Source organism: Enhydra lutris, unplaced genomic scaffold (assembly GCF_002288905.1).
Source record: "Enhydra lutris kenyoni isolate GAN:26980312 unplaced genomic scaffold, ASM228890v2 scaffoldscaffold40, whole genome shotgun sequence".
Classification (NCBI taxonomy): Eukaryota; Metazoa; Chordata; class Mammalia; order Carnivora; family Mustelidae; genus Enhydra; species Enhydra lutris.
The window spans coordinates 439060-465943 of record NW_019154124.1 but is presented as its reverse complement, the minus strand read 5'-3'; the positions used below and the strand labels follow the sequence as shown (position 1 = coordinate 465943).

At 37.4% G+C, this 26884-nt stretch overlaps 1 pseudogene and 1 gene segment (V, D, J or C); both read right to left on the bottom strand.

The window, feature by feature from the left end:
- The window catches only part of LOC111155233, a 16590-nt pseudogene extending 4062 nt beyond the window's left edge, over positions 1-12528 (bottom strand).
- Positions 12529-16825: 4297 nt separating this feature from the next.
- LOC111155232 lies at positions 16826-24475 on the bottom strand. The segment is given in 5 exon segments: positions 16826-17034; positions 22273-22396; positions 23215-23270; positions 23930-24260; positions 24466-24475. Coding segments are annotated over 5 exon segments (730 nt in total).
- Positions 24476-26884: the final 2409 nt, after the last annotated feature.

Here is a 26884-nt window from a genome sequence, read left to right as displayed (position 1 = left end):
TTTAAAAGGGTATGTGACCACCAAGCTGGCACTACAAGAAATATTAAGGGGGGGGGGGGGTCTATAAAAGAAAAAAGAACCCAAGTGACATAGACCAGAAATTTACAGAGACAATCTATAGAAACAAGGACTTCACAGGCAACATGATGTCAATAAAAAGGTATCTTTCAATGATCACTCTCAATGTGAGTGGCCTAAATGCTCCTATAAAGTGGCACAGGGTTGCAAATTGGTTAAAATGACAGGACCCATCCATATGCTATCTACAAGAGACCCATTTAGAACCTAAATATACATCCAGACTGAAAGTGAAGGAATGGAGAACCATCTTTCAAGCCAACGGGCCTCAAAAGAAAGCGGGGGTAGATTCTTATATTGGATAAATTAGATTTTAAACTAAAGACTGTAGTCAGAGATAAAGAAGGACACTACATCATTATTAAAGGGTCTGTCCACCAAGAAGATCTAACAATTGTAAATATTTATGCCCCAATATGGGAGCAGCCAACTAAATAAGCCAACTGTTAGTCAAAATAAAGTCATATTGATATGAATACATTAATAGTAGGGAATCTTAACACACCACTCTCAGTAATAGATCATCTAAATAGGAAATCAATAAAGAAACAAAAGCTTTGAATGGCACATTGGACCAAGTGGACCTCATAGATATATACAGAATATTCCACTCTAAAGCAACAGAATACTTATTCTTCTCAAGTGCACATGAAACTTTCTCAGAATAGACAACATACTGTGTCACAAATCCCATGCCAAATGATTGAGATTATTCCCTGCATATTCTCAGACCACAGTGCTTTGAAACTGGAACTCAACCACAAGAAAAAGTTTGGAAGGAATTCAAACACTTGGAAGCTAAAGACCAACATGCTCAAGAATGTTTGAATCAACCAGGAAATCAAAGAACCTAAACAATTCATGGAAACCAATGAGAATGAAAACACATCAATCCAAAACCTATGGGATACAGCAAAGGTGGCCCTAAGGGAAATTAGGGGGAAATTCATAGCCATCCAAGCCTCCCTCAAAAAAATTGAAAAATCCAGAATACGCCAGCTCTCTTTACACCTTAAAGAACTTGAAAACCAGGGCGCCTGGGTGGCTCAGTGGGTTAAGCTGCTGCCTTCGGCTCAGGTCATGATCTCAGGGTCCTGGGATCGAGCCCTGCATCGGGCTCTCTGCTCAGCAGGGAGCCTGCTTCCTCCTCTCTCTCTGCCTGCCTCTCTGCCTGCTTGTGATCTCTCTGTCAAATAAATAAAATCTTTAAAAAAAAAAAAAGAACTGGTTAAAAAAAAAAAAAGAACTTGAAAACCAACAACAAATTAAGCCAACCCCACACACAAGAAGGGAAATAATCAAGATTAGAGCAGAGAACAATGACATAGAAACTAGAGATACAGTAGAACACATCAATGGAACTAGTAGCTGGTTCTTAGAAAGAATCAATAAGATCAATAAAACACTGACCAAACTAACCCAAAAGAAAAGAGAGAGGATCCAAATTAATAAAATTATGAAGGAAAGGGGAGAGATCATGACTAACATCAAGAAATAGAAACAATCATCAGAAGTTGGAGGGGATGTGGAGAAAGGGGAACCCTCTTACACTGTTGGTGGGAATGCAAGTTGGTGCAGCCACTTTGGAGAACAGTGTGGAGATTCCTCAAGAAATTAAAAATAGAGCTTCCCTATGACCCTGCAATTGCACTACTGGGTATTTACCCCAAAGATACAGATGTAGTGAAAAGAAGGGCCATCTGTACCCCCAATGTTAAGAGCAGCAATGGCCACAGTCGCCAAACTGTGGAAAGAATTAAGATGCCCTTTAACGGACGAGTGGATAAGGAAGATGTGGTCCATATACACTATGGAGTATTATGCTTCCATCAGAAAGGATGAATACCCAACTTTTGTAGCAACATGGACGGGACTGGAAGAGATTATGCTGAGTGAAATAAGTCAAGCAGAGAGAGTCAATTATCATATGGTTTCACTTATTTGTGGAACATAACAAATAGCATGGAGGGCAAGGGGAGATGGAGAGGAGAAGGGAGTTGAGGGAAATTGGAAGGGGAGGTGAACAATGAGAGACTATGGACTCTGAAAAACAACCTGAGGGTTTTGACGGGGCGGGGGGTGGGAGGTTGGGGGAACCAGGTGGTGGGTATTGGAGAGCGCACAGATTGCATGGAGCACTGGGTGTGGTGTAAAAACAATGAATACTGTTATGCTGAAAATAAATTTAAAAATTAAAAAAAAAAGAAGTTATTATCAACAGTTATATGCCAATAAATTAAGCAACCTAGATGAAATGGATGCATTCCTGGAAACATATAAACTTCAAAGACTGAATCAGGAAGAAACTGACAACCTGAATAAACCAATATCTAGTAACGAGATTGAAGCAGTGATCAAAAACCTCCAAAAAAAAAACCAAAAAACAATAAACAAAAAACAAACAGAGCCCAGGACCTGACAGATTCCCTGGGAATTCTACCAAACATTCAAAGAAGAAATAATACCTATTCTCCTGAATCTGTTTCAAAAAATAGAAACAGAAGGAAAACTTCCAGACTCTTTCTATGAAGCCAGCATTACCCTGATCCCCAAACCAGGCAAAGACCCCACCAAAAAGGAGAATTTCAGACCAATATCCCTAAATGAATATGGATGCCAAGATTCTCAACAAGATCTAGCAAACAGGATCCAACAGCACAATAAAAAGATTATTCACCATGACTAGGTGGGATTTATCCCTGGGAGGGAAGAGTGGTTCAACACTCACAAATCAATCAATGTGACAGAACAAATCAATAAGAAAAGAGAGAAGAACCACATGATCCTCTCAATTGATGCAGAAAAAGCATTTGACAAGATACAACATCCATTCCTGCTTAAAACACTTCAGAGTATAGGGATAGAGGGATAGGGATAAAATCTATCTATGAAAAACCCACAGCTAATATCATCCTCAATGGGGAAAACCTCCAGCCTTCCCTTTGAGATTAGGAACATGACAAGGATGCCCACTCTCACCACTGTTGTTCAACAGTGTTGCCAGAAGTCCTAGCAATAGCAATCAGACAACAAAGAGAAATAAAATATATTCAAATTGGCAAAGAAGAAGTCAAACTCTCTCTCTTCCCAAATGACATGATACTTTATATGGAAAACCCCCAATCTACTAGAACTCATACAGCAATTCAGTAATGCGGAGGGATACAAAGTCAATGGACAGAAATCAGTTGCTTTCTTATACACTAACAATGCAAATATAGAAAGGGAAATTAGAGAATTGATTTCATTTACTATAGTATCAAGAGCCATAAGACAATAAAATTGGGTGATGATTATTATTAGCCAAGGTCCAAAGCCCCTTGATTTTGCATATGGAGGACAGAACACCAGGGGTAGAATCAATGTTCCTCATCACTTTCTTGATACATATGTATGGAAACAGGGCCAGAAACCAGTACTTACCATGTGTCAGCTAAATGAGTTACCTATGCCAGACACTCCACAAATATGATCTTATGTCTTTAATAACTGTGAGGTGTTATTTGTGTTATTCTGGGTTGGCCCAGAAAGTGTACGTACTGTACCCAAATTTATGCAACTACTAATTATAAAACTGAGGTATAAGTCTAGTCTGTGGCACCTGAAACCCTGCTTTCACACCCCTCCCCATGTGTGCACCTGCCTCAGGACCTTGGCTTTGGGGTTTCTTGTTCAATGTCAAAAACTTAGAGGAAGAATAGCAAATGGAGTAAGTGTGTGAACTCTTGATTCAGATGGTCTGTGTTTAAGCCCCAGATCACTGTGTGTCATGGTGCAAGGGTTAATTAATTTTAGCTCATTGCTCCCATGTGTCAAATGGGAATAAAATCCCTCACAGTATTAAGAGAATTAAATAAAACGCACTCACAGTGCAGCACAACACCTTCTGTACAACCTCTCAGTGTCAGTTCATGTTATTAACCACCAGAAAGAACAGAGACTTTTAAAAAAGCAGAACCAATGCTCCTTGTTATTTCCTTTGTGCATATGTGAAGAGAGGATGAATCTATACTTACAATGTGTCAGCTAAATGACATACCCTGTGGTAGACATTCCATATATGTGACCTAATGTCTTCAATAACTGAGTCAGGTGTTATTTGTGTCATTTGTGGTTGACTCAGAAAATGTAGATATTTTACCTGTATTCATGCAACTAATAATTAAAGATTGGAATTTAACTCCAGCCTGTGACACCAGAAACCCTGCACACACACCCCCACCCCATATGCGCACCTGTCTCAGGACCTTGGTTTTGGGAATTAGAGGAAGAATAAAAACTGCCTGAGTGTGTGAACTCTTGATTCAGAAGGTCTGGGTTAAAGCCCCAGATCTAGCTGTGTGGCATGGTGCAAGGGACTGAATTAATTTTGACTTATTGTCCTCCTGTGTAAAATAGGGATAAAATCCTTCACAGTGTTAGGAGAATTAAACAAAATGCACTCACAGTGCAGCACAACACCTTCTATATGAAAAGCTCTCAGTGTCCATTCATGTTATTAACCACCAGTAAGAACAGAGAATTAAAAAAAAAACTAGAGCCAACTGTGTACCATGTTTCCTCAGTCAGTAGAAACAAAGGCTACAGTGATGAATGGAGTCCATTGTTGAAAGAATTCAGAGCACATCACTGCACCTTAATTTATAGTCCTCTCACACCCAAAACAGCATTTACTGCGTGGAGATGACTCCCGAGAAATGATGGATTGACTTAAAATATGACTTGGTCTATCTTGCAAGATCTGGCCATTCTGAGGCTTCTCCCTGAAGCCAGGGAAGTTCAACGGTTAAGTTGATCAGGAGGAAAAAATGTTACAGCAGAACATAAAGGCAAACATAGACAAAAACTTACCATTTTCATCACTCAGAGAAGCTTTTGTGTAGTTAATAGCAGTGAGCTCTAAAGGAAAAGGGAGCAAGTATTATTCAATTGTTTATTTGCATTATTTGATGTGTATCTGTGTTGTGAGTAGAGGATAGATACAATTTGTCAGCAGAGAGGAGAGAGTCATTACTAATAGGAGCCCCACAATGCTAGAAAAGGTTAGTCTGCTTCTGTGTAATTCAGTAGATCAATTTATATATTTTTCTGCACATGAAGATGTTGAAATTCATGAATGATACATGTTTTTCTTTTTTTTCCCTCATAACTGGAGGGTAATGTCTAAGACTATCTTGTTTCTTTCTGTGCTTTTAGGTCCCAACACAGGCCTGCTGCACAGTAGGTGTTCTATAAATACTTGAAGTTGAAAGGAAAAATAATAGAAACAGTAGCTGCTGTACAGTCCTCAGCCCCCACTGCTGACATGAAGGGTTGCTACCAAAATGAATTTATCCAACCCTAGAATCCACCACAGAATCTTACATGTTGGAAGGAGTCTGTTTCAGGTAAATTCCCCATCTAAGAAAAGAAAGCAACCCTACTTTTCAAGTCATTCTTTCCACAGTATCCCCAGCTCCTCCTACGATTTTCTATAATGGTAGACGGTGTTTGTGGACATGACAACAATACTAGTGAAAGCCAGTTCCTATTGATTGATTATTATTGTGCCAGTATGTGAGAGCTCACAGGCATTATCTCATCTGATCTCCTAGTAACATTGATGTAAACTGAATTTGGAGGGCTCCATGTCAGACATGAGGAAATAATGTTTAGAGAGTCTAGGTACCTTGCAAAGAGTCATAACAGAGCCAGCAGTCAAAGGGCCTTTGTAGGGGTTTAGATGAGCTAGAGCCTGTGGAAAGTACCTTATGAAACAGTACATAGAAATGGAATATAACTTTACCATTGTGGACTCTGAAGCATTCTCTCTTCTAGTATCTTTTTTTTTTTTTTAAGATTTTATTTATTTATTTGTCAGAGAGAGAGAGAGAGAGAGAGGGAGAGAGAGCAAGCACAGGCAGACAGAATGGCAGGCAGAGGCAGAGGGAGAAGCAGGCTCCCTGCTGAGCAAGGAGCCCTATGTGGGACTCGATCCCAGGACGCTGGGATCATGACCTGAGCCGAAGGCAGCTGCTTAACCAACTGAGCCACCCAGGCGTCCCTCTCTTCTAGTATCTTAATTACTGTTAGCAAATGACCTTTCTGTTACAGCTCAGCATTCAGTGCACTTCTTTCCAGGAGTAGAATAACAGTTCAAGTCATACTGATAGCTGTCTGAATATACAAAAATGAGGTGAGGGTTGTATTCATCTACAGCATTAAAAAGAAAAGAAAAGCCTAACATACATACAAAGGCAAAATTCCTTGAAAAGGTCACTGACCACTGGATGCAGGAAGAAAGATTTTCAAGGTTATTTTGGTTTACTCTTTTTCAGCTTGATACGTCCTTGTCCAGAGATACATGGTTCTGGTGGGCAATATTATGCACCCCACACAATCTTATTTTGGTGTGCTCTAAAAACAGGTTTGAGGTATAGGCTTTGGAGTAAATTCCAAGAAGGGAAATGTTAGTATATTTATGTTAAATGTTAAACTATCCTTAAGAGCTGAATTTGAAGTGCCTTAAAGATCTCTTTCTTTTCCATATAGTGACTTTATTTATCATATTTGTACCTGAAACTATTATAACACTGTAAGTTAACTAACTGGAGTTAGGATAAAAACTTAAAAAGGAAGATAAATAAAAACCACTTAACATAATGCATTGATTGATATAAAGAGAGTAAGTTTACAATTTTCATGATAAAATTTGTATGTGTGTCCTAGGTGCTCTTTTTCAATCAAGGTTCTTTGAAAATTTGGACAAGATACGTTTTATCCCTCTTCAGAATCACTCATTCTTTTGTGCACAAATACATACCTACATACATACACATACATGTATTTGTTTTTAGTATTTATTTATTTACTTGAGAGAGAGAGAAAGATAGAGCAAGGTAGGGGCACAGGGAGAGGGATTGGGATAGATTCCTAAGCAAGAGTCGGAAGCTGAGCGGGAAGCCCAACATGGGGCTTGATACCACAACCCTGGATCATGACCTGAGCCGAAAACAAGAATCAGATGGCTTAACTGACTGAGCCACTAAGGAGCCACTTAACTAACTGACTAAGCCACTATATATATATATATATATATATATATATATATATATATATATTTAATGAAAAACAAAACAAACAAAAAAATTTTCAAGAAACATCACTAGAAATTTGCTGTAGAATTGTATTAACAGAAATGCCCTCTTCAGCTTTGATGCTATGAGAAGACCTTGGAAGGCATTCCTTTCACTAATAAGTTCCAAGTAAAACACATCATAAAGAGAAACTTCTCCCTTACCATAATCATTACCATGGAACTTACTACACATTTTATTTTATTTTCTCTGATCACTAGAAAATCAAAACCTAACAGGATACTTTAGCCCAGGGGTTTCATTAAATGTATGCTTTGTTCATTTGTTTCCTCTCTGTCTCTTAGCTATAGAAAAAAATTAGGGCTGACTGTGTCATCTTATTTTAGTGGGTTTTAGGAAATTATATAAATAAATACAATAAATATAAAAATAAATTCACCCATGTTAAGTTTTCAAGAGCAAACATTTCCACTGACATAATTTTATTTGCTCTTCATTGTAGTCAAGGTGAAAACAAAGGTAAATATTTGACCCTAATTTGATCATTGAACAAACTATGAATTTATGAATAACAAAAATTCAATCAAATAAATTTCAAAGATCTAGTTGGTTGTATCAATTGATCTATTCATGAATCAGGCAGTATCTAGCAAGTAGAGGGGAGCTCCAAAGGGCTACAAAAAAGGGAAGATTTTTAACAGTAGAAAGGAAGTGAAAAAAGTATTAGGAAAGAATCCATTGTTTTAGGTAAGGTCACCCTCCTAAGGAGAGCAGAGGGGTCAATCAGTAAACTTCCTAGGGCTGACATGGAAATTCCCATGTCCCCTGGTTAAAGGTTACAGTTCTGAGTGTTGAAACTGCAGTTAGGGGGCACCTGGGTAGCTTAGTGGGTTAAGCCTCTACCTTCAGTCAGGTCATGATCTCAGGGTCCTGGGATCAAGTCCCGCATCGGGCTCTCTGCTCAGCAGGAGCCTGCTTCCCCCTCTGTCTCTGCCTGCCTCCTAGCCTACTTGTGATCTCTCTGTCAAATAAATAAGTAAAATCTTAAAGAAAGAAAAAGAAAGAAAGAAAGAAAGAAAGAAAGAAAGAAAGAAAGAAAGAAAAGAAAAAAGAAAGAAAGAAAGAAAGGAAGAAACTAACTACAGTTGGGTTGGTATTAAGCCTTGGTTCACTGACTTGGAGCCTCAAGCCAATGAGGCCATTTTGAGCTTGTGGTTTTCCTTTTGACAACCCTGCCTTTTGATCAGACTCTCAGCTTAACTGAGAGCTGGGATCAAAACTGAAGCATTAACACCACTCTCAGCAACTGTTGCCTAGTGTGGCATTCACAGTTCTTGACCTTTTTGTTTAATCTTTGTGATATTCCCAATTTACCACTTCAGCTTTATGATTTCTGAGTTGGTCATTCTCTTTGTTCTTTGATGTTCCAGTCTATGGCTCTGAGCTTGCACCTAAGTCTTTTAAGAGAGCAGAGCACACTACATGGATTATTATGATTACTATAAACAGAATTACCATAAACTATAATTCCCAATGTTTTAGTGCAACTTGAAGTCATGGTCCCTGAGACTCAAAGCAATTAAAGTCAAATAAGAAAGACACTGAAGGAGTCACTCTTTTAAACCCCATGGCTTGGTCAGTGAGCTGATGTTTACTGAGTTGTAACTTCCCTGAAGTGTTAATCCAGGGCAGGACTCAGCTGGTGGCTATACCACAGACCCAGACTTGCTCAGCTGAGAGATAATCAAGGGCTAACTTATTTTCAAGAACGACTTTAGCTAGAGTCTAAGGCTTTTTGTTGGATAGCCCTTGCTTCAGCAAGAGATTCTGCAGCAATTTCAGGAATGAAGAAGTTCTTGATGGTACCTCATTTACATTTATCCCTAACCAGGGAAGTAGGGCTCTGCCAAAGGAGTGAATCCTGGGTCTCAAAAACTTCTTGGTAGGTTCATTCCAACTCAGGATGTAAATTTAGGGGAGTCAACCAGTGAGCTGTCTTACTTAGCTTGAGAAAATTTAGGACCAGCCGTTAGATTTTGTGCTAACCTGAAGTACAGGTTGCTCTAAATTCCAGAGTTTAGCCCCCTTGACAATGACCTGGGAGATACAGATCAAGATGCTACCTTCTCAGGCCAGTGCCAAAGATAAGGGGAAAAAAAAAAAGAGGGAAAAAGTGTTTCATGTTTGGTTATCGTATGAAGTCTTCATCCATTGTTTTGGTAGAGCAGTCTATCCGGGTGTCAGCTACTCCTGGAATGGAGTTAAGCCACACTTTGGTCCTGCCGTAAAGTAGCCACAAATGAAATGTAGACCTAAACCTTCTGGCCTTGTGTTGGGGTCTCCAGTCTGACAATCACCAAGCCAGTTCCTCAAGGACACAAAACAAACTTAGGAAGATTTTGCCATTATATCTGGGATTATAGTTCCTAGATGTAAAATAAACTGGTGTACTGGAAAGCAGTGAACTTGACACTTCAGAATTTAAGGATCGCATTAGCTAAACATTTGGGCTTCTAGGAGCAGAAGTAATCTAGAATTGGAGATTGTGCATATTTATCAGTGTGGATTATTGCATAGAAATTTTCTTGAGATTCATGAATTACCTCATGCTCATCCAACCCATTCTCTGATCAACTTATACTATCAGACTATCAGGGGAATATTCGTGAGGTAGTGAGTGTTCTAACAGCCTTTAATGCTTGACCTGTGTGCATTTTTTGTTTTTGTTTTGTTTTATCTTGGTTTTTTGATTTTGGCTTTTTCTGCCTCTGAGATCCCTTTTAGCAGTAGCTTTTATCTACATGAAACAAGACAATTATCTGTACCCTAGTGTATGTGTAGTGTATGTGTATCTAAGAGAAGTTACTGTGTCTTGTCCATAAGAAGGCTTTGTGTGCACCACCAGTAATTCTCCTGGAACCTTGCTGAGGTTTCTGTCCAGGGAACTGTGGTCTGAAAGTTTAGGGGCTTGGCTCCATGTAGACCACCTGCCACTTCATCAGGGCTCTAGGCAGATATGTCAGATCAATAGGACTCCAGACAAATGTGCCACCTCACTGGGGTATAGGCATAACTATCTGCCAGCCCAAGCTGACTCACCCTGTAGAAAAGCCAATTAGATCAGGAGCATAAAAGCAAGGAGAGCAGAGCTTAGAATGAAGTAGAACTCACCTAGAGCCCTTGAGAATGGTGAGAAAGACAATGAACTCATAGGCCTCACAGTTATCACCCCTGTGTTTCTCCTTATCTCTGAATGCCGAGAAGTCCACTTTGGATACTGTTGCTGCCACCAAATCTGTGGCTACCACCGAATCTGTTAGCAAAAATTCAACCAAGTAAATGTTAAAGACCAATGGCTATATTAATCAATCCAATTATGAGTGGGGCAACAGGCCATCTAGCAAGTAGAGGGTAGCTCCAAAGGACTACAGAAAGAAGGAAGTGAGGAAGTGAGCAGGGAGTGTGGAAAATGAAATTATTAGCAAAGATGCATTGTGTAAGTTAAGATCGCCCTTCTAAGCAGAATTGAATCAGGAAACATCATAGAGCTAACCAGGAAATTCCTATGGTCACTTGTTAAAGGTCACTGCTCTGGGGGTTTGAAATTGCACATGAGTTAGGTAATAAGTCTCAGTTTAGTTACGTGGGACCTTAAGCTAAGTGTTGCCATTTGGACCTGTGGTTTTCATTTTAAAAGACCCAGGAAGACGGAGACTGACTTCAGAAACTTGGACTTGTCTGTAGAAAGCTCCTCATACACCTTGTTATGTGTTTGCTCCCCATGGCTTAAAAAGGGGCTTGTGACCCACAGGGAAAAGTACAAACAAAAGTTCCTTCTTATGGCCCCTTTGGGGCTTTGGTCTGTGACATTAATGCTCAGGACTTGACTTCTGAGTCTAGTGAGTTACTGATCAAAGCCTGGCCCAGACACATTCAGCTGCCTGCCCACACTTTCTAAATATGTCTAGTGTCTGCACCAGTGGGGCTCCTTTTGGACACTATGTCTGAATCACAAGTGAATATGAGTGATTAGGAAAAGGATATTTGCTTTATGGTAGTGATTCTCCTTGGGACAGTAGTTAGTCCTTCATCCCTTAGTGGACTGGCACTCACGAGGATGGCAATAGATGTCTGCCGAGAAGATTTACCAATGGTAAGAAATACATTCACTGTGTAGAATGGAAGAATGTTTATAGACATTAGCCTCACCCAATCTTTAATTATCAAATTTCACCTTAGAGTGGTACATACAATTGAAATCTGAGAAGCCCAAGACCATACAAGACCTCAGCAGCCAAATTACTATTTTTTTAAACTGTGATCTGGTTCTATCAAATGAACAGCATTTTGTAACTTATAATTCATTGTTGATGGGTTATACTTTGTGTAGAGCAAGAATGAAGTGAGAGGGACTTTGATGAGTAGAACATTCATGAAAGATGTATAATTGTTCTTACTTCCTGATCAGGTAAGATCATCAAAGTGGACTCTCTTTTGACCATTTATTTTGTGGGAGTTCGGCAAGGGCTTTCACGTGTATTGCTTCCTTTAATCATACAATGACTCTAAAAACAACATTGTAACCTTCATATTTTGGATGATGAAACTGAGGCTATATGAATTCTTCCTCTTCTTTTTCTCTGTATGTTCAAAGCCTATACTATTTCAATTCTATAGGGAAACAGCAGGACAGTGATGCTACCATTAAAGGTAACAGGATAAAGAAAGATTTCTATTTGTTTATTTTCCATTAATACTTGACAGAAAAGTTGGGACATTCCCTTTGAAACAAAGGGTTCAGGTTATATGCCTACTTATATGCACATACCTTTGTTTACTGAAGGAAAAAGAATTTCTTCATCAACTCTTCCTTTATTATTCTTGTGTTTGATGATACATTTGTGTTCTTTAACCATTGACGCTCCAGTCACGGTCAGCCAACTGAATTTCATGTATGTGTCCTTAGTCTTCATGGTGTTTCCCTGTTGGGATTTCAGAATTTTTTTTGTCATCCTTTTCTTTCCAATCTATCTTGATAACATCAGGGAAAAAATCCTCAAGAAGACAAAGATATGTTCCAGCCTTAAGGGCTTTTATTTCAGCAATTGAAGGAAGAAATACTGTGGGCTTGGTGGAAATGTCTTCATTAGGATTTTTATCTGTGGGAGAAAATGGAAGAGCAATTAAAAATATGTTAGAGAAACACAAATATTTTGTGGTTTGGGAATACCTAACATAGTAAAAGGAAGGAAAACTTGCTATAGAACTAGTATTTGCCATGGCCTTTCACCCACAGTGGGTTTTGAATTATTAATTCTTCTTAGTTTCCATGGGAAAAGAAGTCCTAGAGATTATGTTACTTACTCAGAGTCATAGCTATTAAGTGACAGAACCTGGCTTAAGACGTGGAATTTTTTTTGGAACAATACATAGCAACTTGTATGAATGGGAATATATTTCCATATGTATATGACATATATCAAATTGAACTTTAAATATGGATCTCATGACTTCTTCTGATACTGGAATTCTTTTCCTTGATTTCTGACTTTATAGACTATTTCACTTTCACATCTGAATCACTCTAGGACTTTGAGTAGGAAAGTATTAAAATTGCGCCTCCAAATTATTTACAAGGCCTTGAATTTAGAAGCAATGTTGCAATATTTCCAAAATTTTGCTCAAAAAAATTTACTGAATTTCCATAAATGTCCTTATATTAACTGTATCAAGTAATGCATTGATCACAACTTTGTTTCCTTTAGGAAATGTGTGCTAAAAGCACATTTTAGGGTGGAATTTCAATTGAAGTTGAAGTTTGACTAAGAAGACACCATAATTTGACTCTTAGTATCTCCCCACTGAATTTGTATCTGCCCTAGTAGCCTGCTGAATTTGTAGTATTCCACAATTTTATTTGATTTCATCCTCTGAATACAATTATACGTAACCGTTGTTACGTTAATAGTTTTGGTTCTAAGTTTTCTACAGTTGTAATGTCAAAATATCAGAGTTTTCAAGGACATGCCATTTGAATGCTGAAATTTTCCTTACTTATATATTTATGTTAATTTAGTGATTGAAATTATAAATAGTAGAACCCTTTCCAATTTGTTTTCCAAGTGAAACACAGATGTTTTATTCATTTTCTCTGTGGACTAGTTTAGAGTTAGAATAATAATCTAATGGGAAACTTCCTAAGCAAACCAGAATTGGATTTCACCTTTGAGAAGAAAAGAATAAAATTTCTTTCTTTCTTTCTTTCTTTCTTTCTTTCTTTCTTTCTTTCTTTCTTTCTTTATTGTTTTTGTCAGTGTTCCAAGATTCATTGTTTATGCACCACACCCAGTGCTCCATGCAATATGTGCCCTCCTGAAAAATTCTTGAGAATTTGTGCTTGTGCAGCAAAACTCCTGTTATTTATACTAAATTCATAAACAAGCAATGACGAGTTATTTACTCATGCTATAATGAAACATATCATAATGTACTTGTTTTAACTTTGTATATATTGCTCTAGAATAGATAGCATTTTATTGATTATGATAGTAAGACACTATTATTTCTCCAACCATGTACTACTTTGTCTGTAAGAAGCGTGTTATATAAAACAAGACTAATTTTTCACAGTACATGATGTTTACACAATTTTAGCCTCCCATCAATAGATTAAAGAATCCGCTTTTCATCTTATGAAGCTTGGTTTTCTTATAGAAATCATTCTGATTTGTCATAATAAAGAACTTGAGGGGTGCCTGGGTGGCTCAGTGGGTTGAAGCCTCTGCCTTCGCTCTCTGCTCAGCAGGGAGCCTGCTTCCTCCTCTCTCTCTGCCTGCCTCTCTGCCTACCTGTGATCTCTGTCTGTCAAATAAATAAATAAAATCTTTAAAAAAAATAAATAAAAAATAAAAAATATAATAAAGAACTTGAAAATCAAAGGATGAATTTGGAAACTTTCTGGATGGTAAGACAGTATGCTTACCTCTTGTCCCTTTTCCATAGGTAGATGCATGAATTTTCATTCTTTTCACAGAATGAATCTTGAACTTCCATATTTTTCTCAATGTGATAGTTAGCTGAGCATTAAATAGTGCACTTGATTAGTATGCTTAGTGCCTATATTTTGGGTAATTATATTACATGTTTTACTTTCAACATTCTTTTTAAAATTTATTAAGGTTTTTTTTGATGGCCAAAATCATTTTCATGATGCATAAAATAGAAACCAGTTTACAAAATAAATAAATTTGCCCAATACATTTATATATATTCATAATCAAAAAAAGTTTTGAAGTTAATTGCCTGAACTGTATATATTTTATTAAAGAAACAAGATGAATTATATACAAATTAAACAAATGCAACCACATTTTCAATTAAGTGTGATATTTCAAACTTGCATATGGGTATTGATTCAAAGTTTTTCTATTTTATTCTTATTTTTCTTTTGTTAAATAATCATAGTTATTTCATATGCAAATATGAATTTCAAATTTATGAATTTCTAAGTATATTTAAAAGTAATAACTGTATCTCTAACTGTATTTCTAAGTACATTCTAACTATATTTTCAATCTTTAATTGTTTTTCTACTAAATATGAGTACTAAGTCCAAACTTGTATGTTTTAGAGATGATATCAATTAAGATAAAGGACTAAGATTTAAAATACATGGGGGGATAGGTTAGCCCGGTGATGGGTATTAAGGAGGGAATGTACTGCATAGAGCACTGGGTGTTATACACAAACAATGAATCCTAGAACACTGCGTCAAAAATTAGTGATGTACTGTATGGTGACTACATGACATAATAAAAAAAAAGAGAAGAAAAAAATTAAAAAATAAAAATAAAAATTGAGTATTATAAACCTTCCCCCCAAAATAAAATACATAAAGAAAATACAAAAAATTAAAAAATAAAACACATTTTAATTTCATTTTTGTTGCCAATTTTGGAAAAAGTCCACTGAGAAGAAATGAACACTTCTAAATTCAAGATTTTTGTATATCTGTGGACAGTAAGGTAATTTTCCATTGGAGCAGTTAGAAATAAAGCCAAATCCTCTGAAGAATTTCTGCTCTGTCAGTATGATTGGCTACAAACCACTTTCCATACTGGATACAATTCTCCCCTTAGGTTTGAAATGGGGCAACACCTACACAGCAACTACGGTGCTTTAGGCATTGAGCCAGGCACTTTATTCAGTCTCATTCAAATTTCTTATGACCCCTACTGGATACATACTGTTATCCCATTTTATGAATTAGGAACTGGAGGCCAGGGTATAATCACCCAAGTTCACATAAGCAACAAGTGTTGAAGCCAGATCTCCAGGTCAGCCTGGGTCCAAAACCAGGCTTTCTGACAACACCCTTTCACCATCTGGAAAGGAAACATGTCAACTCACACAAGTTATCTGTCATGATCAACTTTGTTTTGGGGCCAAACACTTTCATGACAATTACCCATGTTTTATATGAGCATGGGATTTTTTTTAAGGGTTTATTATTTATTTGAGAGAGAGAGAAATCACAAGCAGAAGGTGGGGGGAGATGCAGGAGGAGAAGCAGACTCTCCGCTCAACAGGGAGCCTGATGCAGGCCTTGATTCTAGGACCCCAAGACCATGACCAGAGCCAAAGGCAAGACATTCAGCTGACTGAGCCACCCAGGCACCCTGGTGCATGAGCATGTTCTGCAAGTTGACACAGACACAGAGTCAGATCCTATTACAATGTTTGCACCATGCTGACCTCTACTGTAAATATTGGTATTAAAATCTTTCATAAGATTTCCACATCTAAACATGATGTGAAAATGAGATATTATAGTATCATTACTATTATTATTAGCAATTTGTGATGATTGTGTCTTCCAACATGACATCTTAATCTGGGGACCAAATCTTCCCTTACTAATGAGAATACAGTATTTGGGGGTAATGATTAGATCTATGCTAATCACGCATAGGGACTTATTCTTTTGCTTGCACCCCACTTTGTTCTACTATGTCTAGAATTCACTGAGTCATCATCACTGAAAATCGGCCCTTGACACAGCAATCAGTAGGCATTGACTTGTCTTGTTTTATCTACTGCATTTCCAGTGTAAGAAAATCAAAGAGAACATTGGCCAAAGCCTAGTAATGTATGGTCAATTTATGGAATTGCTTCATCTGTGTTCTTCAATACAAACGGTGTTTTTCTCACCAACAGCACAATCTATGTGCATTCCAAGCTCTCACCAGAAATTTTTACCTTACACTGACTTCTTTCCAGATCATGCCAAAAGTTTGGCTTGAAACTCCTACAGTGAAAATTCAGGGTGGAATGACTAGAACAACATCTGGTTGTCTGGTCTTGCAAGCCTCCTACTGTCATGGTAGATCACTAGACTTTTAAGTGTCCTGAACCAACTTAACTGTGAAAAAACAAACTGTAAACAAACAAAAAGAGAGAGAAAAAAAAGAGAGAACAAAAAAAAAACAAAAAAAAAGAGAAAAAAAAAACAAAAAAAAAAGAATACCTTATCTATAAAGAATACCTTATCTATAAAGATGCACCATAAAGAACTGTGCTTTCTCTTCAAAAGTTGAAATGATAGAAAAGCAGCTATAAGCCCTCAGAGAGCCTTCATGCATATTTTTCATTCACTCCTTTCAGGGAAAAGCTCACGGACTTGTGTTGTTTTGTGTTCCTCTCAAGTGATTCTCTACCTTCAGATGTTGGTTCTCAGATGTTGGTTTCTCAGACTGTAAAGAATGCAAGAATCCTGTAAGACCCTTGTGCAGAGGAGTCAAGATGGCAGAGAAGTAGCAGGCTGAGACCACACCAGGTAGCAGGAGAGCAACGAGATAGCTTATCAATCCATTGCAAACACCTACAAATCCAACAGGAGATTGAAGAGAAGAGCAACAATTCTAGAACCAGAAAATCGACCACTTTCTGAAAGGTAGGACCGGGGAAGAAGTGAATACAAAGCGACAGGAAGATAGACCGCGGGGGGAGGGGCCAGCTCCCAGCAAGGGGCGGAGCAACAGAGCACAAAATCAGGACTTTTAAAAGTCTGCTCCACTGAGGGACATTGCTCCAGAGGCTAAACCGGGGTGAAGCCCATGTGGGGTCAGCGTGGCCTCAGGTCCTGCGGGGTCACAGTAGGATTGGGGGTGTCTGAGTGTTGCAGAGCTCCCAGGTATTAAAGCGGGGAAGCCAGCCACAGAGACAGAGCTGAGGAGTGAGCTCTCAACTCGGGGTTCCTTGAACTGTAATCTGTGGCACAGGCAACTGCTCTGTGAGTGGGGTCCCCACAAGATCCTGGGAGACACCCTCTGAAAGAGCTCAGGGGTCTGCGGGGTTTGGAGAATCCAGGTGGAGCTGTGTGCCAGAGACAGAGATGCTTGGTCACAGACTGTGTGAGCTCGGAGCATGGCTGGAGGCCAGGGAGACTGGACTGATTGAGCGCTTTTCTCCAAGCAGGCCAGAGGCCAGAAAAACTGGAGCAATTGAGTGCTTTATTCTGAGGACACACTGAGGAGTGGGGCCCTGAGCTCTTGGCTCCTCCAGGTCAGAGATTGGGTGGCCACCATTTTCATTCCCATCTCTGGAACTCTACGGAAAGCAGGGAACAAAAGCTCCCAAAAGTGAACCTAAGCAGATTATTTAGCCTGGCCCCTGGTAAGGGTGGTGCAATTCTGCCTCAGGCAAAGACACTTGAGAATCACTACAACAGGTCCCTCCCCCAGAAGATCAAGAAATCCAGCCAAGACCAAGTTCACTTACCAAGGAGAACAGCGGAATTCCAGAGGAGAAAGCAAATCATGGAATTCATGGCTTTCTCCCCATGATTCTTTAGTCTTGCAGTTAATTAATTAAATTTTATTTTATTTTTTCTTCTGCTTATTTTTTTAAACTTTTACCCTTTCCTCTTTTAATGTTTTTTAACTAGTTTATCTTAACAATACCTTTTATAAAAAAAAATAATAATCTTTTTTGAACCTTCATTCTTATAGTCATATTTAATCCCTCATTGTATCTAACTTTATTTTTTGTATACACATAGGGGTTTTTCTTCTAAAAAATTTGGGGTGAAACTTCTTCTAATAGATCAAAATATGCCCTAAATCTAGCACTGGGCTTGTTCTAGACTCCAGCCCAAGCAAATTCTCTCCACTTTCTTTTTCTTTATTCCCCCAACTAACTTAATTTATCAACTCCTTTTTTAAAAATTAAAAAAAAATTTTCCTCTTTATAGGCGTATTCCATCACTTCATTGTATTTACCCTTATATATGTTTTTCATTCTTTAAAATTTTGGGAGGTAGTTTCTTCTAAGAGACCAAAATATTCCCAAAATTAAGTGGGTGACCCTGTTCTAGTCACCAGACTAATATATATATATGTATATATATATATATATATATATATATATATATACATATATACATGTATATATATTCCCTTATTTATATTTTTTCCTTATTTGTTTTCTTTTTGTAATTTTTTTTCTCTGAACTTCTTTTTATCCCCTTTTCCCCCCCAACGATTTGGGGTCTCTTCTGATTTGGTTAAAGCACATTTTCCTGGGGACTTTGCCACCATTTTAGTATTTAATTTACTCCTTCATATATTCTTATCTAGAGAAAATGACAAGGCGAAAAAACTCACCACAAAAAAAAAAAAAAAAGAAAAAGAGGCAGTACCAAAGGCTAGGGACCTAATCAATACGGACATTGGTAATATGTTAAATCTAGAGTTAAGAATGACAATTCTCAAGGTTCTAGCCAGGCTTGAAAAAGGCATGGAAGATATTAGAGAAACCCTCTCCAGAGAGATAAAAGCCCTTTCTGGAGAAATCTTAACTGACTGAGCCACTAAGGAGCCACTTAACTAACTGACTAAGCCACTATATATATATATATATATATATATATATATATATATATATATATATATATATTTAATGAAAAACAAAACAAACAAAAAAATTTTCAAGAAACATCACTAGAAATTTGCTGTAGAATTGTATTAACAGAAATGCCCTCTTCAGCTTTGATGCTATGAGAAGACCTTGGAAGGCATTCCTTTCACTAATAAGTTCCAAGTAAAACACATCATAAAGAGAAACTTCTCCCTTACCATAATCATTACCATGGAACTTACTACACATTTTATTTTATTTTCTCTGATCACTAGAAAATCAAAACCTAACAGGATACTTTAGCCCAGGGGTTTCATTAAATGTATGCTTTGTTCATTTGTTTCCTCTCTGTCTCTTAGCTATAGAAAAAAATTAGGGCTGACTGTGTCATCTTATTTTAGTGGGTTTTAGGAAATTATATAAATAAATACAATAAATATAAAAATAAATTCACCCATGTTAAGTTTTCAAGAGCAAACATTTCCACTGACATAATTTTATTTGCTCTTCATTGTAGTCAAGGTGAAAACAAAGGTAAATATTTGACCCTAATTTGATCATTGAACAAACTATGAATTTATGAATAACAAAAATTCAATCAAATAAATTTCAAAGATCTAGTTGGTTGTATCAATTGATCTATTCATGAATCAGGCAGTATCTAGCAAGTAGAGGGGAGCTCCAAAGGGCTACAAAAAAGGGAAGATTTTTAACAGTAGAAAGGAAGTGAAAAAAGTATTAGGAAAGAATCCATTGTTTTAGGTAAGGTCACCCTCCTAAGGAGAGCAGAGGGGTCAATCAGTAAACTTCCTAGGGCTGACATGGAAATTCCCATGTCCCCTGGTTAAAGGTTACAGTTCTGAGTGTTGAAACTGCAGTTAGGGGGCACCTGGGTAGCTTAGTGGGTTAAGCCTCTACCTTCAGTCAGGTCATGATCTCAGGGTCCTGGGATCAAGTCCCGCATCGGGCTCTCTGCTCAGCAGGAGCCTGCTTCCCCCTCTGTCTCTGCCTGCCTCCTAGCCTACTTGTGATCTCTCTGTCAAATAAATAAGTAAAATCTTAAAGAAAGAAAAAGAAAGAAAGAAAGAAAGAAAGAAAGAAAGAAAGAAAGAAAGAAAGAAAGAAAGAAAGAAAAGAAAAAAGAAAGAAAGAAAGAAAGGAAGAAACTAACTACAGTTGGGTTGGTATTAAGCCTTGGTTCACTGACTTGGAGCCTCAAGCCAATGAGGCCATTTTGAGCTTGTGGTTTTCCTTTTGACAACCCTGCCTTTTGATCAGACTCTCAGCTTAACTGAGAGCTGGGATCAAAACTGAAGCATTAACACCACTCTCAGCAACTGTTGCCTAGTGTGGCATTCACAGTTCTTGACCTTTTTGTTTAATCTTTGTGATATTCCCAATTTACCACTTCAGCTTTATGATTTCTGAGTTGGTCATTCTCTTTGTTCTTTGATGTTCCAGTCTATGGCTCTGAGCTTGCACCTAAGTCTTTTAAGAGAGCAGAGCACACTACATGGATTATTATGATTACTATAAACAGAATTACCATAAACTATAATTCCCAATGTTTTAGTGCAACTTGAAGTCATGGTCCCTGAGACTCAAAGCAATTAAAGTCAAATAAGAAAGACACTGAAGGAGTCACTCTTTTAAACCCCATGGCTTGGTCAGTGAGCTGATGTTTACTGAGTTGTAACTTCCCTGAAGTGTTAATCCAGGGCAGGACTCAGCTGGTGGCTATACCACAGACCCAGACTTGCTCAGCTGAGAGATAATCAAGGGCTAACTTATTTTCAAGAACGACTTTAGCTAGAGTCTAAGGCTTTTTGTTGGATAGCCCTTGCTTCAGCAAGAGATTCTGCAGCAATTTCAGGAATGAAGAAGTTCTTGATGGTACCTCATTTACATTTATCCCTAACCAGGGAAGTAGGGCTCTGCCAAAGGAGTGAATCCTGGGTCTCAAAAACTTCTTGGTAGGTTCATTCCAACTCAGGATGTAAATTTAGGGGAGTCAACCAGTGAGCTGTCTTACTTAGCTTGAGAAAATTTAGGACCAGCCGTTAGATTTTGTGCTAACCTGAAGTACAGGTTGCTCTAAATTCCAGAGTTTAGCCCCCTTGACAATGACCTGGGAGATACAGATCAAGATGCTACCTTCTCAGGCCAGTGCCAAAGATAAGGGGAAAAAAAAAAAGAGGGAAAAAGTGTTTCATGTTTGGTTATCGTATGAAGTCTTCATCCATTGTTTTGGTAGAGCAGTCTATCCGGGTGTCAGCTACTCCTGGAATGGAGTTAAGCCACACTTTGGTCCTGCCGTAAAGTAGCCACAAATGAAATGTAGACCTAAACCTTCTGGCCTTGTGTTGGGGTCTCCAGTCTGACAATCACCAAGCCAGTTCCTCAAGGACACAAAACAAACTTAGGAAGATTTTGCCATTATATCTGGGATTATAGTTCCTAGATGTAAAATAAACTGGTGTACTGGAAAGCAGTGAACTTGACACTTCAGAATTTAAGGATCGCATTAGCTAAACATTTGGGCTTCTAGGAGCAGAAGTAATCTAGAATTGGAGATTGTGCATATTTATCAGTGTGGATTATTGCATAGAAATTTTCTTGAGATTCATGAATTACCTCATGCTCATCCAACCCATTCTCTGATCAACTTATACTATCAGACTATCAGGGGAATATTCGTGAGGTAGTGAGTGTTCTAACAGCCTTTAATGCTTGACCTGTGTGCATTTTTTGTTTTTGTTTTGTTTTATCTTGGTTTTTTGATTTTGGCTTTTTCTGCCTCTGAGATCCCTTTTAGCAGTAGCTTTTATCTACATGAAACAAGACAATTATCTGTACCCTAGTGTATGTGTAGTGTATGTGTATCTAAGAGAAGTTACTGTGTCTTGTCCATAAGAAGGCTTTGTGTGCACCACCAGTAATTCTCCTGGAACCTTGCTGAGGTTTCTGTCCAGGGAACTGTGGTCTGAAAGTTTAGGGGCTTGGCTCCATGTAGACCACCTGCCACTTCATCAGGGCTCTAGGCAGATATGTCAGATCAATAGGACTCCAGACAAATGTGCCACCTCACTGGGGTATAGGCATAACTATCTGCCAGCCCAAGCTGACTCACCCTGTAGAAAAGCCAATTAGATCAGGAGCATAAAAGCAAGGAGAGCAGAGCTTAGAATGAAGTAGAACTCACCTAGAGCCCTTGAGAATGGTGAGAAAGACAATGAACTCATAGGCCTCACAGTTATCACCCCTGTGTTTCTCCTTATCTCTGAATGCCGAGAAGTCCACTTTGGATACTGTTGCTGCCACCAAATCTGTGGCTACCACCGAATCTGTTAGCAAAAATTCAACCAAGTAAATGTTAAAGACCAATGGCTATATTAATCAATCCAATTATGAGTGGGGCAACAGGCCATCTAGCAAGTAGAGGGTAGCTCCAAAGGACTACAGAAAGAAGGAAGTGAGGAAGTGAGCAGGGAGTGTGGAAAATGAAATTATTAGCAAAGATGCATTGTGTAAGTTAAGATCGCCCTTCTAAGCAGAATTGAATCAGGAAACATCATAGAGCTAACCAGGAAATTCCTATGGTCACTTGTTAAAGGTCACTGCTCTGGGGGTTTGAAATTGCACATGAGTTAGGTAATAAGTCTCAGTTTAGTTACGTGGGACCTTAAGCTAAGTGTTGCCATTTGGACCTGTGGTTTTCATTTTAAAAGACCCAGGAAGACGGAGACTGACTTCAGAAACTTGGACTTGTCTGTAGAAAGCTCCTCATACACCTTGTTATGTGTTTGCTCCCCATGGCTTAAAAAGGGGCTTGTGACCCACAGGGAAAAGTACAAACAAAAGTTCCTTCTTATGGCCCCTTTGGGGCTTTGGTCTGTGACATTAATGCTCAGGACTTGACTTCTGAGTCTAGTGAGTTACTGATCAAAGCCTGGCCCAGACACATTCAGCTGCCTGCCCACACTTTCTAAATATGTCTAGTGTCTGCACCAGTGGGGCTCCTTTTGGACACTATGTCTGAATCACAAGTGAATATGAGTGATTAGGAAAAGGATATTTGCTTTATGGTAGTGATTCTCCTTGGGACAGTAGTTAGTCCTTCATCCCTTAGTGGACTGGCACTCACGAGGATGGCAATAGATGTCTGCCGAGAAGATTTACCAATGGTAAGAAATACATTCACTGTGTAGAATGGAAGAATGTTTATAGACATTAGCCTCACCCAATCTTTAATTATCAAATTTCACCTTAGAGTGGTACATACAATTGAAATCTGAGAAGCCCAAGACCATACAAGACCTCAGCAGCCAAATTACTATTTTTTTAAACTGTGATCTGGTTCTATCAAATGAACAGCATTTTGTAACTTATAATTCATTGTTGATGGGTTATACTTTGTGTAGAGCAAGAATGAAGTGAGAGGGACTTTGATGAGTAGAACATTCATGAAAGATGTATAATTGTTCTTACTTCCTGATCAGGTAAGATCATCAAAGTGGACTCTCTTTTGACCATTTATTTTGTGGGAGTTCGGCAAGGGCTTTCACGTGTATTGCTTCCTTTAATCATACAATGACTCTAAAAACAACATTGTAACCTTCATATTTTGGATGATGAAACTGAGGCTATATGAATTCTTCCTCTTCTTTTTCTCTGTATGTTCAAAGCCTATACTATTTCAATTCTATAGGGAAACAGCAGGACAGTGATGCTACCATTAAAGGTAACAGGATAAAGAAAGATTTCTATTTGTTTATTTTCCATTAATACTTGACAGAAAAGTTGGGACATTCCCTTTGAAACAAAGGGTTCAGGTTATATGCCTACTTATATGCACATACCTTTGTTTACTGAAGGAAAAAGAATTTCTTCATCAACTCTTCCTTTATTATTCTTGTGTTTGATGATACATTTGTGTTCTTTAACCATTGACGCTCCAGTCACGGTCAGCCAACTGAATTTCATGTATGTGTCCTTAGTCTTCATGGTGTTTCCCTGTTGGGATTTCAGAATTTTTTTTGTCATCCTTTTCTTTCCAATCTATCTTGATAACATCAGGGAAAAAATCCTCAAGAAGACAAAGATATGTTCCAGCCTTAAGGGCTTTTATTTCAGCAATTGAAGGAAGAAATACTGTGGGCTTGGTGGAAATGTCTTCATTAGGATTTTTATCTGTGGGAGAAAATGGAAGAGCAATTAAAAATATGTTAGAGAAACACAAATATTTTGTGGTTTGGGAATACCTAACATAGTAAAAGGAAGGAAAACTTGCTATAGAACTAGTATTTGCCATGGCCTTTCACCCACAGTGGGTTTTGAATTATTAATTCTTCTTAGTTTCCATGGGAAAAGAAGTCCTAGAGATTATGTTACTTACTCAGAGTCATAGCTATTAAGTGACAGAACCTGGCTTAAGACGTGGAATTTTTTTTGGAACAATACATAGCAACTTGTATGAATGGGAATATATTTCCATATGTATATGACATATATCAAATTGAACTTTAAATATGGATCTCATGACTTCTTCTGATACTGGAATTCTTTTCCTTGATTTCTGACTTTATAGACTATTTCACTTTCACATCTGAATCACTCTAGGACTTTGAGTAGGAAAGTATTAAAATTGCGCCTCCAAATTATTTACAAGGCCTTGAATTTAGAAGCAATGTTGCAATATTTCCAAAATTTTGCTCAAAAAAATTTACTGAATTTCCATAAATGTCCTTATATTAACTGTATCAAGTAATGCATTGATCACAACTTTGTTTCCTTTAGGAAATGTGTGCTAAAAGCACATTTTAGGGTGGAATTTCAATTGAAGTTGAAGTTTGACTAAGAAGACACCATAATTTGACTCTTAGTATCTCCCCACTGAATTTGTATCTGCCCTAGTAGCCTGCTGAATTTGTAGTATTCCACAATTTTATTTGATTTCATCCTCTGAATACAATTATACGTAACCGTTGTTACGTTAATAGTTTTGGTTCTAAGTTTTCTACAGTTGTAATGTCAAAATATCAGAGTTTTCAAGGACATGCCATTTGAATGCTGAAATTTTCCTTACTTATATATTTATGTTAATTTAGTGATTGAAATTATAAATAGTAGAACCCTTTCCAATTTGTTTTCCAAGTGAAACACAGATGTTTTATTCATTTTCTCTGTGGACTAGTTTAGAGTTAGAATAATAATCTAATGGGAAACTTCCTAAGCAAACCAGAATTGGATTTCACCTTTGAGAAGAAAAGAATAAAATTTCTTTCTTTCTTTCTTTCTTTCTTTCTTTCTTTCTTTCTTTCTTTATTGTTTTTGTCAGTGTTCCAAGATTCATTGTTTATGCACCACACCCAGTGCTCCATGCAATATGTGCCCTCCTGAAAAATTCTTGAGAATTTGTGCTTGTGCAGCAAAACTCCTGTTATTTATACTAAATTCATAAACAAGCAATGACGAGTTATTTACTCATGCTATAATGAAACATATCATAATGTACTTGTTTTAACTTTGTATATATTGCTCTAGAATAGATAGCATTTTATTGATTATGATAGTAAGACACTATTATTTCTCCAACCATGTACTACTTTGTCTGTAAGAAGCGTGTTATATAAAACAAGACTAATTTTTCACAGTACATGATGTTTACACAATTTTAGCCTCCCATCAATAGATTAAAGAATCCGCTTTTCATCTTATGAAGCTTGGTTTTCTTATAGAAATCATTCTGATTTGTCATAATAAAGAACTTGAGGGGTGCCTGGGTGGCTCAGTGGGTTGAAGCCTCTGCCTTCGCTCTCTGCTCAGCAGGGAGCCTGCTTCCTCCTCTCTCTCTGCCTGCCTCTCTGCCTACCTGTGATCTCTGTCTGTCAAATAAATAAATAAAATCTTTAAAAAAAATAAATAAAAAATAAAAAATATAATAAAGAACTTGAAAATCAAAGGATGAATTTGGAAACTTTCTGGATGGTAAGACAGTATGCTTACCTCTTGTCCCTTTTCCATAGGTAGATGCATGAATTTTCATTCTTTTCACAGAATGAATCTTGAACTTCCATATTTTTCTCAATGTGATAGTTAGCTGAGCATTAAATAGTGCACTTGATTAGTATGCTTAGTGCCTATATTTTGGGTAATTATATTACATGTTTTACTTTCAACATTCTTTTTAAAATTTATTAAGGTTTTTTTTGATGGCCAAAATCATTTTCATGATGCATAAAATAGAAACCAGTTTACAAAATAAATAAATTTGCCCAATACATTTATATATATTCATAATCAAAAAAAGTTTTGAAGTTAATTGCCTGAACTGTATATATTTTATTAAAGAAACAAGATGAATTATATACAAATTAAACAAATGCAACCACATTTTCAATTAAGTGTGATATTTCAAACTTGCATATGGGTATTGATTCAAAGTTTTTCTATTTTATTCTTATTTTTCTTTTGTTAAATAATCATAGTTATTTCATATGCAAATATGAATTTCAAATTTATGAATTTCTAAGTATATTTAAAAGTAATAACTGTATCTCTAACTGTATTTCTAAGTACATTCTAACTATATTTTCAATCTTTAATTGTTTTTCTACTAAATATGAGTACTAAGTCCAAACTTGTATGTTTTAGAGATGATATCAATTAAGATAAAGGACTAAGATTTAAAATACATGGGGGGATAGGTTAGCCCGGTGATGGGTATTAAGGAGGGAATGTACTGCATAGAGCACTGGGTGTTATACACAAACAATGAATCCTAGAACACTGCGTCAAAAATTAGTGATGTACTG